Here is a 20,691-nt window from a genome sequence, read left to right as displayed (position 1 = left end):
TCTCTTTTAATGGTTTCTTACTATAGGATAGCTGCCCACATTGCTGTACTTCTGGTAAAAACCAGGCCTTTGCAAATTAGGGGAGAGGGCTTTGATCTCGTGCCACTTATTACCGGGCAGTGTATGGCACAATGATCTGTCTTATGAAAGTAATACGCTTACAGGTTGGGCTCAGGGTCCAACCACATTCCAGACGGCTTCAATGGCTCTTTAAATGAACACTCCTACCTCATGCGAAGTTTAGTCTTTTTTCTTTAGGAATCTTATCTTTTCATAAACTTTGTAATGACAAAAATGACCTCCAGTTCAAGATAGCTCCTTCTTATCATTGACCATGGGAGTCAAAGGGCTTGACTTTTAATTCCAATTCCTTTAAACAGCTGAGGCCTGCTGAGACCCAATCATCTTGCTGTCACTGGTATATTAACAGCGTTTTCATATCACAGCTCACCATCGCTTTTACAGTCATCTTATTGTTTCTCTGGGCACCAAGTCACCTATCTATTCCTGAAAAATAGTTTGTACGCTACCGTAGAAATGGCAATTAAAAACCACTGAACGAGGACAGATAGACTTCAAGCTCATGTTTCATTGTCATCGATCACAACTGCTGTAGAAAACCACAGCGGATCATTATGAAAGCGTATAAAATATTTGGAAACTCCGACCATAAAATATCTCCATTAGCAAGTGGGTTTATTGACATAACTGAACATAACAACATATAACATTTATTCATTTCCCACCAAAAGACTTTCCAGTCGAACTGTTTTCACATAGCTTTTACTGTTTTTCCGTGAAGTATTTTCAGTGATGTTCTGCTATGAAAGGGTGGGTGGTGGGAAGGTCCAGAGGTCTTTTCTAGACTTTCAGTGGGGCTCAACATTTCACTGCTGTGCAAAGGAACAGCTAAAAGATGCCATCACTACAAATGAACAAAAGTAGGGGCACCAGGGGTGCAAGATAGCCCGGAGGTTGCAAAACAGAGTGAACGACTCCTCTCCTGCATACTAATAGGCTCGGGATCGGTCACAAGCCTCGGCAGCAGAGTAAGAATGACAGCCTCTTTCCTGTGGTTGGTCAAGTTTGGGCCCCACAGATACGACTATCAGAGAAGCAGCTGTACTTTAAGTGGTCTGGACATTCACTCATCTGAACATGAACACAGATCAGTTCATTTAGATGCCTGGGTCCCTGCTCAGCTGCTGGGCCAAGGGCAGGTTTGGCTCAATGGACCAAACATAAAAGGAGAGGCCTGGGGAAGGACCCCCGGTCTAGGATAGATTCCCTGAGTCATCAGGACCATCAGGGGCGTAAGGCCCTAATTAGAAGATTCGCTGTTAGCCTTAGCACCATTGCAGTCGCCTCCACGGCACCCCACTGCCAATAAATCCATAACCATGGACAGTATAACCGTGCAGATCTTCCCTGGGACCGCTTTTTTAGACCACACACAAAACTGCTAATGTAAACCAAAGCACTACGGTTAGCGATAAACATGTACTTCATAAATATCAGGGGACCAAAGTGTCCCAAACAGTTGAAAACAATGGAGGAGCAAATAAAGGAGCCTAATCCTAAGTTTAAAGCAAAACAACATTTTAAAAGAAATACTGCAATTAGTAACTAAACGATAAGATTTAATAACGTGGTACAACACTGGGTAGTGGAGGGATTAACTTGCAAAATATATAATTATTTCACAGTGAGGTTTAAGTACTCCTAACAACCTTCTGGCTTTAGTAGAAACAGACAACCACTGATGTATACTTTTTCACATTTTTCCCGATAATTTCTTCCTCTCTATTTTATATAGAGTAAGACACTGCTGTGATTGAACGTCACGCTATCAATTGACCATCACCTTTTGCTTCCTTGCTATTAGGAAATTACCTTTATCACTTAACTGTGCAACCCCAGAGAAGCAGGGCACCCTCAACTGCGTGTCACTGAGAAAAACACGAGAAGTACCACATCGTATTCATTCCAGTCTGGACACATTGTCAGAGATGCGGTTAAGTGAACTAGAAGGCTGCCCTTCCCTGCGGGGTCATTGGTTACACACGCGTTAGTTAACATTCTTTTATCAAGTGCCGGCACTGAAATTTCCTTCTGCATATACAGGTTCAGAAAAACAAAATTAAAAAGCCACAGGAGCAACCCTGACAGAGAAGTCTTGCGCGCAGCCTTCTCCTGAGAAAGTAGGTCACGTTAGTTAACCCCAAGGTCAGCGAATGTTCTTGCGGTGTTAATGTTAAAAAGAAAATACTAGTTGAACCACTCAGCTCAACTAAAACAGTCCTTGAGTTTATTGTCAGTTTGTTACATGGCAGAGATCTTCACATTCCTGAAAAAAAAAAAAATAGCGTCTCTGATTATTTAAACATTAAATTATCCTGAATGTTCTATTAACAAACATGAAAGAGTTCCTTGGTGAGTGTGTTAAACTTTACCACCTGTTTACAACATCACCTTCTTGGCCGAGACCGCCAGACCAGTGCAGTCAAGTTGCCAAGCCTACTTTGTAATACTAAATAAGTTCCTTTTTTCCTTAAATAGAACAAAACTCTCGTTTCACATTGAACAAACAAAGAGCATGCACCCAAATCTCTTTCTGGCCACACTGGGGGCAAAAGCACCCTTTTCTACCCCAAAGGGGGACAGGCTCTTGTATCGCAGTGCTACAAAGGCCATTGCCACAGCTGTGCCAAGGTCTCCCTGTAGAAGGCGGCTTCCCCCCGTCTGAGCTCCATCATCCATTTGTCCCCTACTCTTGGCCTTGACCAAGTACCACCCATTCACTTCATGAGTGGGTACTGGGAACTGGGGGTGGCGAGGGGTTGCCGAATCGGCTTTCCCTTTGACTTATCTGGCAAATGCACAAAAGGGGGAAAGGAGAAACTCTGATAAAATGAGATCTCCCCTTGAGGCGGGTTGAGGGGTTCCATGGAAAGTGGATCCTCAAGGCCAAAGAGAAGGTTTCCACAACCTCGGAGGCTCTGGATCTAGTCAGCAAATCGCTGCAGAAGATGATCTTCCCGTCTCAAGCTGCCACCTGTGCCGCCGCCGCCGCTGTCCATGAAGCGGTCGCAGGGGAACTCGATGAGGTCCGCCTCGCTGAGAGCACACACGGTGGTGCGCGGACGGTGGGACTGGAATCCAGAGAAGTCGGCGGACACCCCGGTGCCCATAGAGCGCAGGGGACGTCGGGTGGAATACATGTGTCTAACATGCACAGGGGCCCCACCCTTCCGCCTAGCCCGCAACTTCCTCCGCAGCCAGCGTGACGCCCAGGCCGCCAAGGCCAGGAGCACCAGCAGTGCGTTGACGGCCAGCAAGACCAAGGTCAGCAGGTGGTAATCTACGCTGCTCCGGCTCCCAGGCTCTGGCAGGGTGACCAGCCCAGCGCAATGGTCACGGGGGGCCACCGGGCAGACCCGACCCCCGAGGACTCCCTCGACGCACACCAGGTAGGGTGTGTCTCCGCGCAGCTCGCGCAATGTGGCCGAGTCGCTGCGCTCTGGCAGGTAGACAAAGCGGTGGAACTTAGGCTGCTGGCCAAAGCGGTCGAAGAGCAGACGAAAGCGCGCGCCGCCCAGCGGCGGGGGGCTGCGGTGCTGGCGCACTGCCCAGCGCACCGAGGCGCTGTCGGCGCCCACCGCCTCCACCGTCAGGTTGCACAGGATGAACTTGTTGAAGTCGCACGGGTCAGACACCAGCGGCGGCAGGCCGACCCCGCCGTCGGACTGGGCGGTGCTCTCCTGCTGCTGCGCTGCCAGACGCTGCTTTGCCGCGCGCTGCCAGGGGTCGCCAGCGGACGATGGCGCAGAGACGGGTGCGGCCGTCGGGGTGGGCTCCGCATGGGCAGCATCTGCAGAAGTCGGAGGTCCCCGTTCGGGCTTCTGAAGCAGGTCCAGAGGGTGTGGCGCCGGGTCCGCAGCAGCAGCGGCGGAGGGGCCCGGCTGCTGGAGGCCCGGGCCCCGTCGGCTCAGCCTCAGAGCGCTGCGGTTGCCCAAAAGCTCCCTGGCGGCCCCATTCCAGGCCACCCCAGGCAGAAATCGCCCGCGCTGCTGCGGCTGCGGCTGCGGCTGCGGCTGCGGCTGCGGCGGCAGCTCCTCCGCGAAGCCACCTGCAGGGGGCGCCACCTCCTCCCCGGCGGCTGTGGGCAAGGGCCTCCGCAGCCCTTCCGCGGTCGGGGAAACTGAGGACGAGGGACTCGCACAAGACCCGTTCTGCAGCTGCTGGTCATCCAGGTAATCCAGGTACTTGCCCCGCAAGGCCGGGGGGTGGCGACACTGCACGAAGACCGTGAGAAGACGGCCTTGTGAGTGCCAGTCGCCCATCCAGCGCTTCAGGCCCCGCAGACGGCAGTCGCAGGTCCAGCCATTGCCGTCTAGATCCAGCCGGTAGAGGGCCGGGCTGGCAGCGAAGATGTCCCCGGAGAGAGCGCTGAGCGCGTTGTCGCGCAGGCTGAGCTCGCGCAGCCGGCCCAGGTGGCCAAAGATAGTGGGGTGCAGAGCTGACAGCGCGTTCCCGCTAAGGTCCAGCGCCTCCAGGCTGTGCAGAGGCTCCAGCAGCTCCACGGGCAGTTGGCTCAGCCGATTCCCCTCCAGGCGCAGCTCGCGTAGGGCCTCCAACCCCCAAAAGGCCTCCGGCGCGAGGTGCGAGAGCTGGTTGCCCCTGAGCGAGAGTAGGCCGAGACGAGGCAGGTGCTGGAAGACGCGCGGCCCGAGGTGCTGGAGGCTGTTGGCCGAGAGGATGAGGGTGGAGAGGGAGCGCAGCGGTGCGAAGGTGGCTGCATGGCGCAGGGAGGGCTGCAGCTCGTTGGCAGAGAGGTTGAGGAAGCGCAGTTTGCCCAACTGGGCAAAAGCGTTCTTGCCCAGAAAGCGGATCCGGTTGGATTCCAGATGTAGGTAAAGCAAGTTGCCCAAGGGGGCGAAGACCGCGTCCGGCAGCGCCCCCAGGGCGTTCCCATCCAGCCTCAGCTTGACCAGACTCTCCAGGCCCTCGAAGGAGCCGCGGCTTAGGCGGCCGATCTCGTTCCCGTTGGCGTAGAGGATGCGCAGCTTGCGCAGCGGGGCCAGAGTGCCCGGGACGAGCGCCTGCAGGAGGTTGTTCCCCAGGTAGAGCTCCTCCAGCCGCGAGAGCTTCTCGAAGGTCTTGGGGTGCAGAGCGCGGATCTGGTTGTACTGCAGGTCCAGCCGTCTGAGCTGCCCCAGGCGGTGGAAGTCGAAGGCCGTGATGTTGGTTATGAAGTTGCCGCCGAGGCTGTAGGTGAGCACGTCCTGGGGGCTCGGCAGCGAGCTGGTCTTGGGCACTGCGCGGAGCCCCCTATTGGTGCACAGGAGGTGCTGGGGGTGCTGGCAGTCGCACCGCTCTGGGCACACGGGCTGGGCCCGCGGCGGGAGCGCGAGGCAGCCGTACACCACGAGTAGGAAGCGCACGGCGCGGGCAGCCTCCATCGCCGCCCGTCCTGCGTGCTGCGGCCGGATCGTCCTCTTGGCCCGCCGGCTCTATGTCTCCTCTGCATTCCCCTTGGCCTGGCCAGAGTCGCTAAATGGCCTCTTTCGGACTCCGCAGCGCGGTCCAGCCCCTCCTCCGCCCTTTGTCCGGTGGCTGGCCCGGGTCTCTGCAGGCGGGTTCCCCCAGCCAAGTCAGGCGGCGCGGGGCGCTCCGGGAGCTCCGGGTGCTACTTGTTGCATTTCTGCACAAAACTGTTTCTCCGGGTGTGCGTCGGGGGGCGGAGGGAGGGAGGGAGTCAGACCTGAGCTTTTTGTTTGCAGCTGAGTCCGGAGAGCTGGATTCCCTGGCACGGATTCTCCCCGCCGAGCGGATTCCCCAGCTGCAGGCGGGAGCCCTTCCAAGAGCTCCTCGGGGCGCGGCTTGGCTGCTGTGCCCCGGCGGCTCGGCCCCCGCAGCTCGCGCCTCCTGGCTCTCGGTCCCGGACCAGGAGCGCGGCCTCGGTGGAACAGCCGGGGGAGGAGCCGGGGGTGCGCAGGCTGCGTCCGGAAGGGACCCAAGTCGGCGAGTGGCGGGCAAACCGGGCGGAAATTCGTTCTTCCCACACTCTGCCCCCCGGGGATGCAGGCGGAGAAAGAGGAGACGGCGGAGGGAGGACAGACCCCGACAGGGGGAGGAGGAAACGCTAAGTGGCTCCGCGTCTGGTCAGCCCAAGCCGGGGACGCCGAGTGAGAAAAGTAGGGATTAAAAACAGCTGTACGGGTCGGCCCTGGACGCAGGGCTGGGGGCGGGGGTGGATTACCGGGCCAACAAACGGAATTTGCAGACAGAGACCTTTTTATTTTAGATGAGTACACCAGGCATTTCGGAGCATTGGGAGCACGGATGCTCTTACTCGTTTTTAAGTCCCTTGCTCTTCCAGGTGCCACCCTGCGGGAAGTTAGGGCAGCACGGACTGCGCAAACATTCTGTAAGACGTTTAGGGCAGCACCCCGTTGGCTACAAAGAACTGTGGGTGGGCTAGAAGAGGCCAGGTCAGCCCCTTCTGAATGTTGGGTGTTTGGATTTTTGACGTGGCTGTCCAGGTAGCCCAGGAGAGGCATTGCCTCCTTTAGGGATCTGAACCGAGTATTCGCTTGGCCCTGCTGTAGGTAAGAGCCTGGAGAGTCTCAGAACTGGTTCTACCGCCGTGGAAGTGTTTCTGTCAGATTTTGGTGATTTAGTCCCATTAATCCTCCTCCAGTCGTACAGGCCTTGGGGTAGGCTCTGCACGTGTGTATATATATATATATATATATATATATATATATGTATATATAAAACCTTCATTGACCCTCTGGTAACTGCTGCCTGCGGGGGTGGGGCCCAACCCCTTGATGCCTGGGACTTCTAGTGATCTTCACAATCTTTAGACCCCAGAAGTTCTCAGGCCTGGCTTAGTGGCGGGATGGGGGTGGGGGGAGGGTGGGGAATCTTAGCACTTATCAATATAGAATGGAGCATTTGTCACTAGCTCTTTTGAGGGCAGCCCCTGCTGAGAATGAGGGTGGGCAAGGAATAGCTGTTTTAGTATTTGTTCATGCAAACTGCCTTGCTAAAAATAAAGGCCTCTTCTCTCCCCCTCCCTGCCCCAAATGTTCAGAAAATGTGATTTTAAGGACCTACTGCGTGAAAAATTAAAGGAGACATATCCTCACCTCAAGAGGCTGACTAGTAGGGAGGGCATAGAAAGGTTGAGTAATAATAGAAGGCAGTAGTAAGAGAAAGCCGTTGAGGTGCAAGGTGATTTTTAGTAATGCCGGTGTTTGGCAGTGACTGAGTGCCTCATTTAGCCTCGTGTAGGCAATTGATAGAGACAAGTTCTGAATTTAAGGAAAGAGATCACTGGCTGCATGGTCAGCGAAGACTTCTGGGGAAGCAGGGTCCTGGGAGATGGGTGGAAGAGAGCTAGCGGGTGGTCAGTATGAAATGCCCCTTCGGGGCACAATGAACAGACCAAGTTTGTGCTGTGCTTTGAGTTTTCAAATAAAGGATGAATGTGGGAAACCAAGTTTCTGTCTTAACAAGATAAACCATAGATTGGTTTTTAGTTCTCGTTGTGAGAAGCTTCTGAAACCTTTTTAGGTCTTGACTCTAGGCCTCTTTAGGAAGGTATGGCGGCCCTAGTGGGTGAAACCCAGGCTGGCACAGTGTAGCATATGCCTTCCTGTGTTGGGCCCCAGAAGCTGTTAGGAGGACTTTCAGAAGTCCTTGCTGGCAACCGAGGTTATCCCGTTGTTTCAGAGGATAGCATGGTAAGAAGCTACTGGCTTTCAAAGGGAACCACTGGATCTAGCTGGGATGGAGCCATGACAGCATTTGCTTTGAGTCTATGGTGTGAGGACTGCACACACAGCCATCAGAGCAGAGAAGAGGTTGGAAGCTGAGAGAGGTGTAACACAGAAGAGGGAGATGCAGAGATCAGACCCCATCCCTTTGCATAAGCTTCCTCTCTTCCTGCATCTGCAGAAAACTTGCAGAATGAGGGCAGGCAGCGTCCCATCAGAGGACCTCTATAGTTGGACTAATCAGTCACTCCACTTGAAGTGTCTTTCCTTTATAGGTGCCTCTAAGGAAGATTTACAAAGTCATCAGATTGCTGCAGATGTTCAGTATTTTTCAGTGTCTTTGGTGTTATTGCCCGGCGTTTTAACACTCCTTCCGGTAGTGCTGGACTGCAGGTAGAAATAATATCGTACATGGTTTATGTCAAAAGACAATTGCTTTTCCATAACAGTTCCATTTTCTTGAAGTAATCCATCTGCCACCTATAGTTAACCTTGCTTAAAATAGATATAGTGTGCCATACTTCAAATAAGTATACACAGCTTTTGATAGGTGTTGCTTGTGCCCTCAGTCAGTTTCAGTAAGACTTTGAAATCTACAGATGAAGTGGTAACACATATGGGGGCTCAGCCTTTCTGAAAAAGCGTGGTTACTGCCTTTTTAACAAATGTTTCCCTTTCTAGAGGCATGTAACTTGAGGTCAACTTTAAAAATGAATGACATTTAAATCCGTCAGAGTACATTTATGCCATGTTCCTATGCGCCCCCCGCCCCCTTGGTCTCCATTTCTGTAATGCTACACGGTTCAGGTGTTTGATTTATTTTTAGACCATCTCTCTCTTCCAGGAGTTAAAACAGTGTTTTGCTTGAATTCGGCAGTACCTAGAGCCCCTGGTAGTGAAGAGCTATCATAGCAACTCCAAAACTGCATTTGCTTTGAATGCTGGTTGATCAGGCAGGAAGAATTTAGTGAGACTCTACCAAGTGCCAAATCCCAGGGTGTGACAGCTCAGTGGGGAGGCTGATGGGCAAGGAGTGGGTGTAGCACCGAGTGAGAAGCATTGTGGGAGTTGGGGGGGGGGTAGCTGTAGGAGTCCTGAGAGGGCACCTGGCCTGGACTGAGAGCTTGAGGAAGGTTTCCAGAGGAGGAAAGTGCTGGGAGCCTGCAGATCCATGCGAGAGAGTCCCTTAGGAACCTGCAGATCTTCTGTCTTTGTTGATGAGATTTTTTTTGACATCTGTTTTTTTTTTTTTTTTAACAGTATCACACAACTTCACTCATGCAAGGACTTCCAAATAAATATTCCCTTACTCCTTTTTAAGCACTTCTGCAGGTAAGGACTTCTACGTAAGAAACTGACTTCATCGTATTTATACTGCAACATCAAGAGGCATCTCTGCTAAATAAAGCAGGTGCTCTATAGAGAGAATATCTGTCTGGTTCCTGCCTTCTAGAACCTTGAAATCTGACAGTGGGTTTGTGTGGAATGCGGGTGTGCAGTTGATAGAACATCCAGACCAAGGTGTTCACTTACATGAAATATACATAGGTATAGATACAATGTATAGATACTCTTGGTAGTCCTGTAGGGTAGGGGCCCCCTGGGCCCCTTCCCCCCCCCCCCCCATTGGATCCCGCACTTTAGAGGGCTTTGTTCCAGTCCCCCTCTGGTTGTGTCCCTCTCCAGAAGAGCAGGATTCCAGGCTTCCAAAGGTATGTGCCCACCCACAACCCATATCCCCACTCCTGCTCAGGGTTCCTGGGATCCTGGAATTTCCTACTCAGCTGCCTAAGGCTGTGAAGACCTTTTATCCATCTGTCCTCTCGGGGGCTGATGATGCCACAAGTGGGTATATGCCTCGGGCCAAGTGAAGGCCAAAAGGCAGCTGTGCAAAAAGAATCTGGAGGTGTGAGCTGGGATTTCCCGTGGCATGCCTGGGAGGCCACTGAGACACTGGGTAATGCAGGAGCCAGAGCTGAGAGGAGGAGCCGGGGACCAGGGATCTCCTCTCACACTCTAACCCTGGGCTTCTCGAATATTAGAGACAGGCCCGTCCATATGTAGCTTTTGGGGAGGGAAAAAGTACATATACTTGGATTTACAAAGAAAAAGGAGAAAAATAACAGGAGTTTGAAGGAAAGCGTTTTCTAAAATGTAAATTCTACTTTATTGCGACATAACCTATACCCAGTTTTCTATAGAAAGCAATACTTTTTAGCAAAAGCAAGGACATTGTTGTCTCCGTTGAAATGCCTATCTCTTAACTATGTAATGCCTTTGTTTATGGATGGATCCAGGCTTGATCATGTTCCGGGAGATTCAAGTATTGATTATGCTTAAATGTAGAATTTGGATAATCGCAGAAGGGATTGCTGTGGATAATCCACAGAAGGAACAGAAGGGAATGCTGTTCATGAGAGAAGCAAGAGCTTTGTCATTTCGCTTTTGGAGAGCTTGCCCTTTAAATCTCAAGCGCACCGCTGGGTGTTTGCAGGGGTCAGAAGCATAAGCAAGTCTGGGCTGGCTCCATGACATGTATGTATGGTGTAAGCGTTCTTGGGCATTCTTGCCCAGGCCTGGGATCTTCTTGGGCTTGCCAGGGACGTGCAGTGCTTTCTTCCCAAGCAATCTCTGGTTCCCTTGACCTTCAGCTGTAGAGGCAAGAAGGATTCCAGGCCGTGTCTTCAGTAGCCCCTGGACCTGGTGCCAGTTGACCCAGGCTGTTCTGGGGTGGGAAGGGTTAGGGGGAGGAGAGCTGTGGCCGAGCTCCCTGCTGCGGGGAGAGATAGACCGGCCAAGTTCTGCTGGAGCAGTCTCCCAGAGCTTGCTCAAGGCAGCCTGCAGAGAAGACAGCTGTTGCCTCACCCCGGCTCAGCCAGCCCGAGACAGGCAGCAGGGCCCCTGACATGGATGAAGTAGGAAACCAAGAATCCCCAGTGATTCTTTTTTTTTAAGTTTATTTATTTATTGAGAGAGAGAGAGAGAGAGAGAAAGTGAGCGTGCGCTCAGAGAAAGTGAGGGGCAGAGAGGGAGGGAGGAAGAGAGAGAATCCCAAGCTGACTCCATGCTATCAGCACAGGGCCCTACTGAGGGCTCCATCCCATGAGAGATCATGTGAGATCAGGACCTGAGCCAAAACCAAGAGTCCCACACTTAACCTGCAGGGCCATCCAGGCACCCCTTGCAGTGGTTTTTTGCATTTTATCAAACAGCCCCCCAACTCTCTTTCTCTGTCTGAGTGAGCCTCATCTTAGCTCCAGTCTGAGAGGCAAGTTTCTTTGCCTTGGGGATTAGGAACGTGAAGAAGAGGACCAATGGGTTACAGTCTATCTGCTGGGTTCTCCACGGCCCCCAACCTTAAGCAAATAGGAAGGCAGATTCCTGACTAGGTATCGGCTTTACTAAATCAGCATCTCCGGGGGCAGAGCCCCCAGGTGATTTTTGTGCACATTTAAGTTTGAGAAAACCAATGGACAGTGTTTCCAAGATACCTGCTTATGAATGGCTGGTTGTATTATAACAACATCAGTAACGATGACCGGCACTCATATAGTGCCGGCTGAGTGCCACGCGGTGGTGTAACGTAGCTTATTCACAGCTACCTTGCGAGGTAGGAACTATTGTTAACCCATTCTACAGAGGAGGAAACTGAGGGGCTTAGTAAAAATACAGGATCCTAGGCCCACCCGCAGAGGCTGATTCAGAACCTCCAGAATAGGGCCTAGGGATCTTTAGTTAGCACATTCCCACGTATTTTCTTAGGCATTGTCACTGAAGGAGAATTCTTACGGGCTTTTTCGGACATTTCCGTGTCTCCTCTGCTAGGAACCCAGGGGTAGAAAGATGAGGGAGACCTCTTTCTCTCCCTTCTGAGAGCTCAGCACGGCTGGAGAGTTAAATTGTATATAGGTGATAATCCGGGAAGGTGGTGCCTTCATAGAAGAGTACGATGAGCACCGTTTGCTAGAATGGCAATTACCTTTTGCAAGGAAAATAATAAAGAACCGAAGCCTTTGTAGAAAATACCAGCCCACGTAAAACTGTATGTGTGTAAGGCCATTTGCAAGTGGCTGCTTCCAGCACACTAGATTTTATGTTCAAGGAAAATCCTTATCCATCAGTTCAAAGATGCCAGAGTGTTTGAAACTGACATGCATAAACAGATTGCTTTGCTACAAGAACTACAGTCAACTGTAGGCACTTCTGGCAAGTTAAGAAAGGAAAGGCGGTTGTTGGCTGAGTGTAATAACTTAAGAAATAAGGCAAATCCACATACCGTTTATGGCTGCAGGATAGAGTTTGTTTTTGTGTAACTGAAGTTTTAGAGCGCTAATCCAATGATGTCCTCCCTTGGATAGAATGGAGTCAGTAGCCTAAGGAAATGCTTTAGGTATAAAAGTGTCTCTTAATTCCTAAATACCAAAATATTTGTCATCTCGAGGAACCAGACTTATAATTGTATTTTATGGTACAACTTTCCAATATTCTCTTATTTGGGTTTCTTCACACTACAGTAATAACATTTATTTAGCAATTTGTGTCCCCACCCAGCTGGGAAAACAGCAGCCTTATTTTGCTTCATTTTTGTGGTACTCAGCAGCTGTTGTTGACTTATCAGAGAGTTTTCACAAAAAATCTAGAAGAAAAAAAATTTTAGTATTAATAGCTGTTGTCTCTACGTGGTAAGAAAATGAATAATTGTTTACATTCTGGGGTGGTTTTTTTTGGCATTTCCTGAATGATGTACGATCATCACGTGTTGCTTTGAAATTGGTTAAAAAATACTTTGAAAACAAAATTGTAAAAAACAAACCTGATATCTGGTTTTGACCTCAACGTAAGTCTCCTGAGGCAGTCAGGTGAGGATATGAATATATCCCAGTTTGGAGGAGAGCGTGCTAAGAACTAGAGAAGTTAGCTAACTTCTGGAATGATCTAGCACTATAATAATAGAGTGCAGACCACAGTCTAAGCCGTTGGCTTCTGACCTCAGGTTTTTATAGTTGGACCTTGCTAGGCTCCCTGTTGATACATGCCTGTAAGTACAACGAATGAAGCCAGTTCAGGGTGATATTCAAACACTTAGCAGCTGGTACAGTAAGAGCACCAGCCAGACAGGTTTGGCACAGCCCCAGTCAGGACAGAAGGATGCCACGAGCAACCAGCCCAGCATGCCAGTGCCTACCAGCTGAAAGGAGACTTGCCTGTACTTGATTAAAGTTTTTGAATGGTGCTTTAGACATCCATCCCTCTCTCTCTTTTTTTCCCTTAATAACTACATTATTAAAAACGATCTGCTTAAGGCTTAGGCACAATATAATCAGTAACCATGAGAAACAACACACAAAGCCTTCCTGGGTCCAAGTTCTTCCAAATTGCAAACTTGCCTGGAGCCCGTTTCTTTGGGCTCCAGTCTTCACAGAACATTGGCGAGAGGGTGAAGTCATCGATTTTCACAAAACCTGAGTTTTGTTTTCAACGTATAATTCAGAAATTCTCTCCCCTTCTCTTCAGTAAGTTGATGGACGCATTTGAAGGGAATTCAGTTCAGAAAAAAAGTACTATTTTTCTCACAACTTGATCTGAATTGTTATAAATAACGGCTTACAAATATTTGTGGGGGGGGGCACTTCTTTTGAAGAGTATCAACTTCAAGGATTAGTAACCCATCCTGTCAGTTATCAGTGATTTCTTTTCAAAGCCTGGATGCACACATGTCAAGCCCCCGCCCCCCACCTGTCCCTGAGCTGCAGGTGTCTCCTTATTCTAGTGTCACGTATTGGGTCAAAATAAGGGAGGCAACTTCATAGCCATGCCGCTGAAAACTGTGGCTCTATCCTGGCAAGAAACAGTCTGTCAATCTCAGCAGTGGAAATAATCTTGGACAGTCAAATAATTGACTATATACAGTGTAAATACCCTCAAAGTGTTTGCAGATTTCATCAAAAGACCAGATGTTTTTTACTCAAGACCCGGAACATGGCAGTAAAGGAAATTAGAGGAAGGGAGTACCCATCCCCTTTTTGGAGTCTCTGTAATTTTCTATAAAGATTTGCACTTTGATTATGCTTAGTAGCACCATATGCTGGAGTGAGATGCAAGAACAAAGGTTCCAGCCACAGTACTGGAGCCTTGCTGTAGGCAGGATCACATATTTCTGTTGATAGAAAGCTAATGGATACATAGGACACTCCTCCAACTCCCGTGCCTCCCTATTTGATTTCTGAAATTATAATTGATACACTGCTAATGTGAACGTTCTGAGCATCCTTTTCATTGTCTGCTATAATACATTGTGGGTTGAGAAAGTGGTGGTTACCACTGAAAGATACGTAGAACTACAGAATTTTCAAAAGCTTACTGTACATTGTCAAGTTTTATAGTGTGTACGTATGACCTTAAAATTTTGGGGAGTGAGGGGTTGCTGAACGCCGCTTTTCTTTGGCTGGTAAGAGGACAGATTTTTTTTCGCACTCTACTTTATGATCACAGTGTTCTACAATGAGCCTTTGTTTTTGCGGTTAAAAATCTTCCTAAAAATGCACATGATACCATATTCAGTCTTGCTTTTCCCATTGTCCTGACATGTCCTTCCTCCTTCCTTGTGACAAACGTTTTTGCTTCTAAACCTCTTTAAAAAAAAATCAATCTTGGTAATGGAAATAATCTTGGATAGTCAAATAATTTACTGTGTACAGTGTAAAAACCCCTAAAGCGTTTGCAGATGTCATAAAAAAGCCAAGCATTTGTCATAAACTACCCATGTGATGTGTGCGGGGTGAGCAGAAGACGGAGTCCACTGGCTGGGTCTCTGACCTTGAGCCATGTGAGTCTTTCTGATCAGTGGTTCATTTTCTCATCTATATGAAGGGACAGATCATACTTGCGCAATGTACGCGTTTGGGGAAATGTATGGGACAGTGCTTAGTAACTACCAGAGTTAGGAAAACAAGATTCTTGCTAACATTTCAACCTCATGCAAGTCTTCTCTGTGAGAATCTGTGGCCCTCCAGGGCAGGACCATGTCTTTTGCATGGCTTTTCGGTGTCGCAACGCTCAATGGGGCCTTTTCTTAAATGTTTTTTTTTAATGTTTATTTATTTTTGAGAGAGAGAGAGAGAGAGAGCATGAGTGGGGGAGGAACAGAGACAGAGGGAGACACAGAATCTGAAGCAGGCTCCAGGTTTTGACCCATCAGTACAGAGCCCGACGCAGGGCTTGAACTCACCAACCGTGAGATCATGACCTGAGCAGAAGTCAGACACTTCACTGACTGAGCCACCCAGGTGCCCCAGATGGGGCCTTTTCTTAAATTGCGAGTCTCTAATAAATGTTCAGTTGAGCCAAAAAGTAAAGAGGAGGAGGGCACATTCCAGGTAACCGTTCTTCTGTCTTTCCTGGTAAGTTCTGTTTCTGTCTTCTCATTGTTTCCTTGCTCTACCCCGGGCTGCCTGGGCTCAGAGCACTCCGTCTTCAGCCTCAGGTTCTTCCCGAATAGCTGTATGGACAGGCCTAGATTCTGGGCCATCAGTTAGCTCACACGGTGAATCACTTGACCACTGTGGGTGTCATGCTTTATGAAGTGTGGTTATAACACATCAGCGTTTGCCCGGAAGGTTGTGTCATCAGTAGTAGCCTTTGTGAAGTTAAAGGATTATGAGGGGGAAAAAAAAGGAGTTCTGCGGTCAGCATGGACCATAAACCACGTCTCCGTCTTGGAGAGTCATGGTGCAAGATAGCATGTTCAAGGCTTTGGGAAATCCTAGAGAAAACAAGGAAATGGGGGTTGGCAGGTAGGACTATTAGCCTACAGTGAAGCACACTGGATTAAAATGATCACTAAAATCTCCTCCAGCTTGAAACATTAAGGAACCCATGGACCATTATTCAATATTACTAGAATGTGTTAAAGGTAAAGTTCTTTCAATGTGATGTTCTATGTTGAGCTTGACTGATCTCCACAACTCATGGTATCCGATTGGTTTAATATGACTCCACGGTAGGCAGGATAACATATACCGAAGTTGTCTCCCGTCTCTCACAGTCCTGGAAAACTTGTTTGCTTTGCCCCCATGTTGTCAAACTAGGAAATTATTAGACATTTGTTTCCATCAAGATACGAGTGGTAGAAACCCATATTTGTAAGCACCATTTGGCGTATTGACAGTTCTGGGCTTAAAAAGCTGTTGATGCTTCAAAAATACTGGTTAGCCACTGTGCTAACGCTGATGGGATGTTTCCTGGAAACCTAGCCGTTTGGTGAGAATTCCAGTAGTGAAATCCTCAGGCTAATTCCTCTAGTATCCTTGGGTGTCAGAAACTCATTGATGATCAGTACATGACTCTTGTGATTCCCCTAAGTAATGGGATATAAGTACCAGCTTAACTAAAATTCCAGAATGGTTTTCCATCTGAAACAGGTGGCCACAAACACCTGCCAGAATCATAACCATTACCGACTGGCATTTACAGAGTGTTTATTGTGTGCCAGGCACAGTTCTAAGCCCTGCACAAGTTCAATAATGTAATCCTGCAACAACCCCACGAGGAAAGTGGAAGCAGAGAGGGTTTAAATAACTGGCACAGGTCACACAGCTAGTTAGTGACAGAGCTAGGACTTGAACTCATGTTTTATGGAAATTGTTGTTCGTACTTTACACATGTATCTTTGACCGTGGTGTCCTCATCATCCCTAGAGTCATTTTTTGGATACGTAACATTTTCCAGAATATAGCTAATGGTGTCATTTCTCCTACATTTATTAGCCACTACTCCTTAGTGAAGAAGAGCTCTCTCTAATTACATTAGATCTATTTGGTTGCCCTGAAAAACATTTCAAACCGGGGAAGCAGGAGAAGTGCTTCTTCCTTGGCCAATTCTCAAAGGGAAAAATTGGTTAATAACAGCCTCAGTGATGACCACTGATTTCTCTTGTCTCTTTTCGAGTAGCATTATGAACTCCTAGATTTTCATGAGATCAGTGTGTTTCCACAGTTTTTCTGTGTGATTATGGTACTAATTTGATACATGTTCAGGTTTGCTTTTTAGTTCTAGGATTTTTTTGGTTGTGAATTTTTTTAGAGTTTAATAAAATACAGCAAACTTATTTCAATTGAATACCTTAGTTGTAATTTTTTAATGGTAATGCATTTATATAATTCAAAATCAAAACTCTATGGAAAAATATTCACAATGAAGTCCTATTTCGGGGCGCTTGGGTGGCTTAGTCAGTTAAGCGTTCAACTTCGACTCAGGTCATGACCTCAAGGTTCATAGGTTCGAGTCCCGCGTTGGGCTCTGTGCTGAGCGCTCAGAGCCTGGAGCCTGTTTTGGATTCTGTATCTCCCTCTGTCTCTCTGCCCCTCCCCTGCTTGTGCTCTGTCTCTCAAAGATAAATAAATAAACATTTAAAAAAAGTCTATTTCTACCCCTGCTCCCTGTACTTTGTTTTTCTGTCCTTCTACACATGACCATATTTTATTAGTTCCTTATTTATATGTCCATTCTACTACAGTTTTTTTTTGCATATGTGTGTGTGTGTGTGTGTGTGTGTGTTGATATATAGCTTTAGTTTAATCCTTCCCTTCTTTGTACACATACCCTTGCTTTTTAAAAGTATTTTCCACTTAATGATATATATTCCAGAGATCTCTTTATATCAGTACATACAATCCTTCCTCATTCTTTCTTTACAACTTCTTAGAACTCCATTGTGTTGGTATACTGTGGTTTATCTCAACTAGTTCCCTGTTACTGGATATTTGCATTCTTTCTAACCTTTTATTATTGCAAACAGTGCTGCAGGGAATAAACTTGTGCCTTTATCTCTTACAGTTGAGCAGATAAAAATGTTGGCAGATTCCTAGAAGTGGGATTGCTTGTTCACAGGGTTATTACATCTCTTTCTTTGTATTTCTGGATTATCCTCCAAGTACTCAATGCTTTTTTTTTAATCTTTTTTCTTTTTTTAAAAAAAATTTTATTTATTTATTTTTGAGAGAGAGAAAGAGAGTGCATGCACGCAGGGGAAGGGTGGGGCGTGGCGGGGGGGGGGTAATCCCAAGCAGGCTCCACACTGTCAGCAGAGCTGGACATGGGGCTCCAACTCATGAACCAAGAGATCATTACCTGAACCCCAATCAGGAGTAGGACGCTTAAAGGACTGAGCCACCCGGGCGCCCCAAGGGCTCCATTCTCTTAACTACTTTGCTAAATTGCTTCTCAAAAGTCTTGGTCTTGTCACACAGGTGAGCAGATTTTAGAAAATGCTGACAACACTAAGGTGAGTAAATGGACCAACCAGAACTCATGCACGTTGCTGGTGGGCGCATAAAATTATACATTTGTTTTCGGGAACCGTTTGGCAATTCATTTATAAAGTGAAATGTACATTTATCCCATAGCCTGGAAAGATCACCTCTAGGTATTTACCCTAGAGAAATGGAAATATGTTTAAAAAAAAAAAAAAAACGTTAGGAAGAACATTCACGGTAGCTTGATTTCTAATAGCCCTACACTGGAAACAACTGAAAGGTCCAGCAACAGTTAGGAAGATGGGCACATTGTTATGTATCTATGCCATGGAATATCATTCAGCCATAAAAGGAGATTACACATATGGACGCATGTAATAATGTGGATAAATCTCAAAATGATTCTGTTGAGTAAAGGAAGCCAGACACAAAAATGTATATACCGTGGGTTCCATTTATATGAAATTATAAATCAGACCATGCTAATTTACGGTGATGGAAATAGGAATGGTGTTTGCCTCTGTGAATGGTGGGAATTGACTGGACAGGATTCCAATGAACTTTCTAGGGTGATGGCAGTGTTCTATATTTTGATTGAGGTAGTGAGTACACCCAGTGTATACAATGATCAAAGTCCTAACAATGCTTAATGTCTGTGCAGCCCTTTTATTGTATAATGTAAATTATACCTTCAGTCTTAAAAATTTTTTCCTCAGCAGGACTCTTGAAGAAGTGACGGCCTTCTTCCCTCATCATCTCCACCCTGGGTACACTCTTGTTCTGCATTTCTTTTTTTTAAATTTTTTTTTTTTTCAACATTTTTTTTTATTTATTTTTGGGACAGAGAGAGACAGAGCATGAACGGGGGAGGGGCAGAGAGAGAGGGAGACACAGAATCGGAAACAGGCTCCAGGCTCCGAGCCATCAGCCCAGAGCCTGACGCGGGGCTCGAACTCACGGACCGCGAGATCGTGACCTGGCTGAAGTCGGACGCTTAACCGACTGCGCCACCCAGGCGCCCCTGTTCTGCATTTCTTAATACTCTACCTCTCTGGCCCACACTTACACTTGAGTACCAATGACTTTTATAGGCTCATGTCTTAGCTCCCCAGTAGGTGAAAGCATCCTATAGCAAAGTTATGATCGTGTTACTTCACTATTCTTTACAACAAGGGTTGTCAACCTAGGCTGCATAATGTTGGACTCTCCCTGTGCCTTGGCTTGGGCCGCCATAACAAAATGCCATAGACGAGGTGGCTGAAACAACAGAGATTTATTTTCTTACAGTTCTAGGAGCTGGAAGTCTGGGATCAGGGTGCCAGCCTATCTGGGTTCCTCTTGTTGGCTTGCAGATGGCCATCTTCTCACTGTGTCTCACAGCTCTCTGGTATCTGTTCTTACAAGGATACTAGTCCCATCATGAGGGCTCTGCCCTCATGACATCATTTAAATCTAATTACCTCCCAAAAGCCTTGTCTCCAGATACCATCACATAAGGGATGAGGGTTTTAACATATGAATTTGGGGGAACACATTCAGTCCTTACCACTTGGGAAACGTTAAAAAATCATCTCCAGAAGTTCTCATACAGTTGATGTGAATTGGAACCTAGACATGTATATTTCTCTGAGGTTCCTCTATAATGTGCACCCAGGATTGGTGACCGTTGCTTTGTACCTTCCTGTTCAAGGTGAGGTCTAGGAAATAGCAGCGTCAGCATCACCTGGGACCTTCTTAAAAATGCAAGATCTCTGGTCCCATCCCAGGCCTGTGAATCCGACTCTGCATGGTAACAGTATCCCCTGCTGATTCGTATGCACTGTAAAGTCTGAAAAACACTAGTCTGCAGCCCCTTGCATCGACTTGCATACAGGTATGAGAATGCTCCATCAATCATTTCCTGTTTGAATTCAAGATGAACATTTTGTCAGCGAACCGAGTTTCACCTTTTTTCATCTCGGAAGCCTGTCAAGTTGTGGATCTTGCCTACAAATAATTGCACCGCAGTGTAAAGATTTCATATATAGCCTATATATCATTGTCTATTAGCAAACAAAAAAGCAGCAAATAGACCCAACATTAAAAACAAAATCTTAATGTTTTTGAAAATATACGACCATCCCAGCGATTCCATCACAATGAATGATGACCTCCTTAGCTTCAGGTGAGCTTTAAACTGATAATGAAATTGAATATGTACTTGTGTTCCAGCCGCAGAAGAGAAGTGGCACTTAACACAGAGCATGAATCCTGTGTAACTAATAAATAATTCAGTAAACCAGGGAAAGAAAAAACACACAAGCTTAAATAAATAGCAGAGAATCCCTGATGCTTAAGGTTGAGAAACAGAGGATTATTATATATGATGCTATTAGGTAGCACAGAGTGCTAGTTTTCAAAAGAGTTGATTACGATAAGTATGCTTACTACTAAAAACATAGGAAGGAATGTAGTCTTACTCGATATTTCAGAAGGCAGTTCAAGGTCTTGTCATCCATCAAAAGCTTCGATGTGGTCTTCAATATGAATGTGGCTCATGAAAGCACTAAACAAGAGATTCCATGCTGACAGACACTAAAAATGATGAATTTCTACTTTCCCTGTTCAGAAGTACCTAATGGGCACAGTTCTTTATTTTTAAGGACTTTTCA

The 20,691-nt window shown here is 47.4% G+C and overlaps 1 protein-coding gene and 1 long non-coding RNA gene across 2 annotated transcripts in view; one reads left to right on the top strand and one right to left on the bottom strand.

Annotated features, from left to right (window-relative positions):
• Positions 1 to 679: 679 nt before the first annotated feature.
• TRIL (TLR4 interactor with leucine rich repeats) lies at positions 680 to 5,916 on the bottom strand. Its single transcript, XM_058724730.1, has 2 exons — positions 2,990 to 5,916; positions 680 to 2,347 (listed from the first exon to the last, which is right to left on the bottom strand). The coding sequence occupies exon 1, from the start codon at positions 5,460 to 5,462 to the stop codon at positions 3,006 to 3,008; it is 2,457 nt and encodes an 818-aa protein (XP_058580713.1). The 5' UTR covers positions 5,463 to 5,916; the 3' UTR covers positions 680 to 2,347; positions 2,990 to 3,005.
• Positions 5,917 to 6,955: 1,039 nt separating this feature from the next.
• The window catches only part of LOC131509211 (uncharacterized), a 42,786-nt gene continuing 29,050 nt past the window's right edge, over positions 6,956 to 20,691 (top strand). Inside the window, exon 1 of the long non-coding RNA XR_009260368.1 lies at positions 6,956 to 8,180. This is a non-coding gene — a long non-coding RNA (uncharacterized LOC131509211). The remainder of the gene's footprint in view (positions 8,181 to 20,691) is intronic.

The sequence above is a fragment of the Neofelis nebulosa genome, chromosome 4 (assembly GCF_028018385.1).
Source record: "Neofelis nebulosa isolate mNeoNeb1 chromosome 4, mNeoNeb1.pri, whole genome shotgun sequence".
Lineage (NCBI taxonomy): Eukaryota > Metazoa > Chordata > Mammalia > Carnivora > Felidae > Neofelis > Neofelis nebulosa.
The sequence above is the reverse complement of the archived record's forward strand: the minus strand, read 5'-3'. Positions and strand labels throughout refer to the sequence as shown.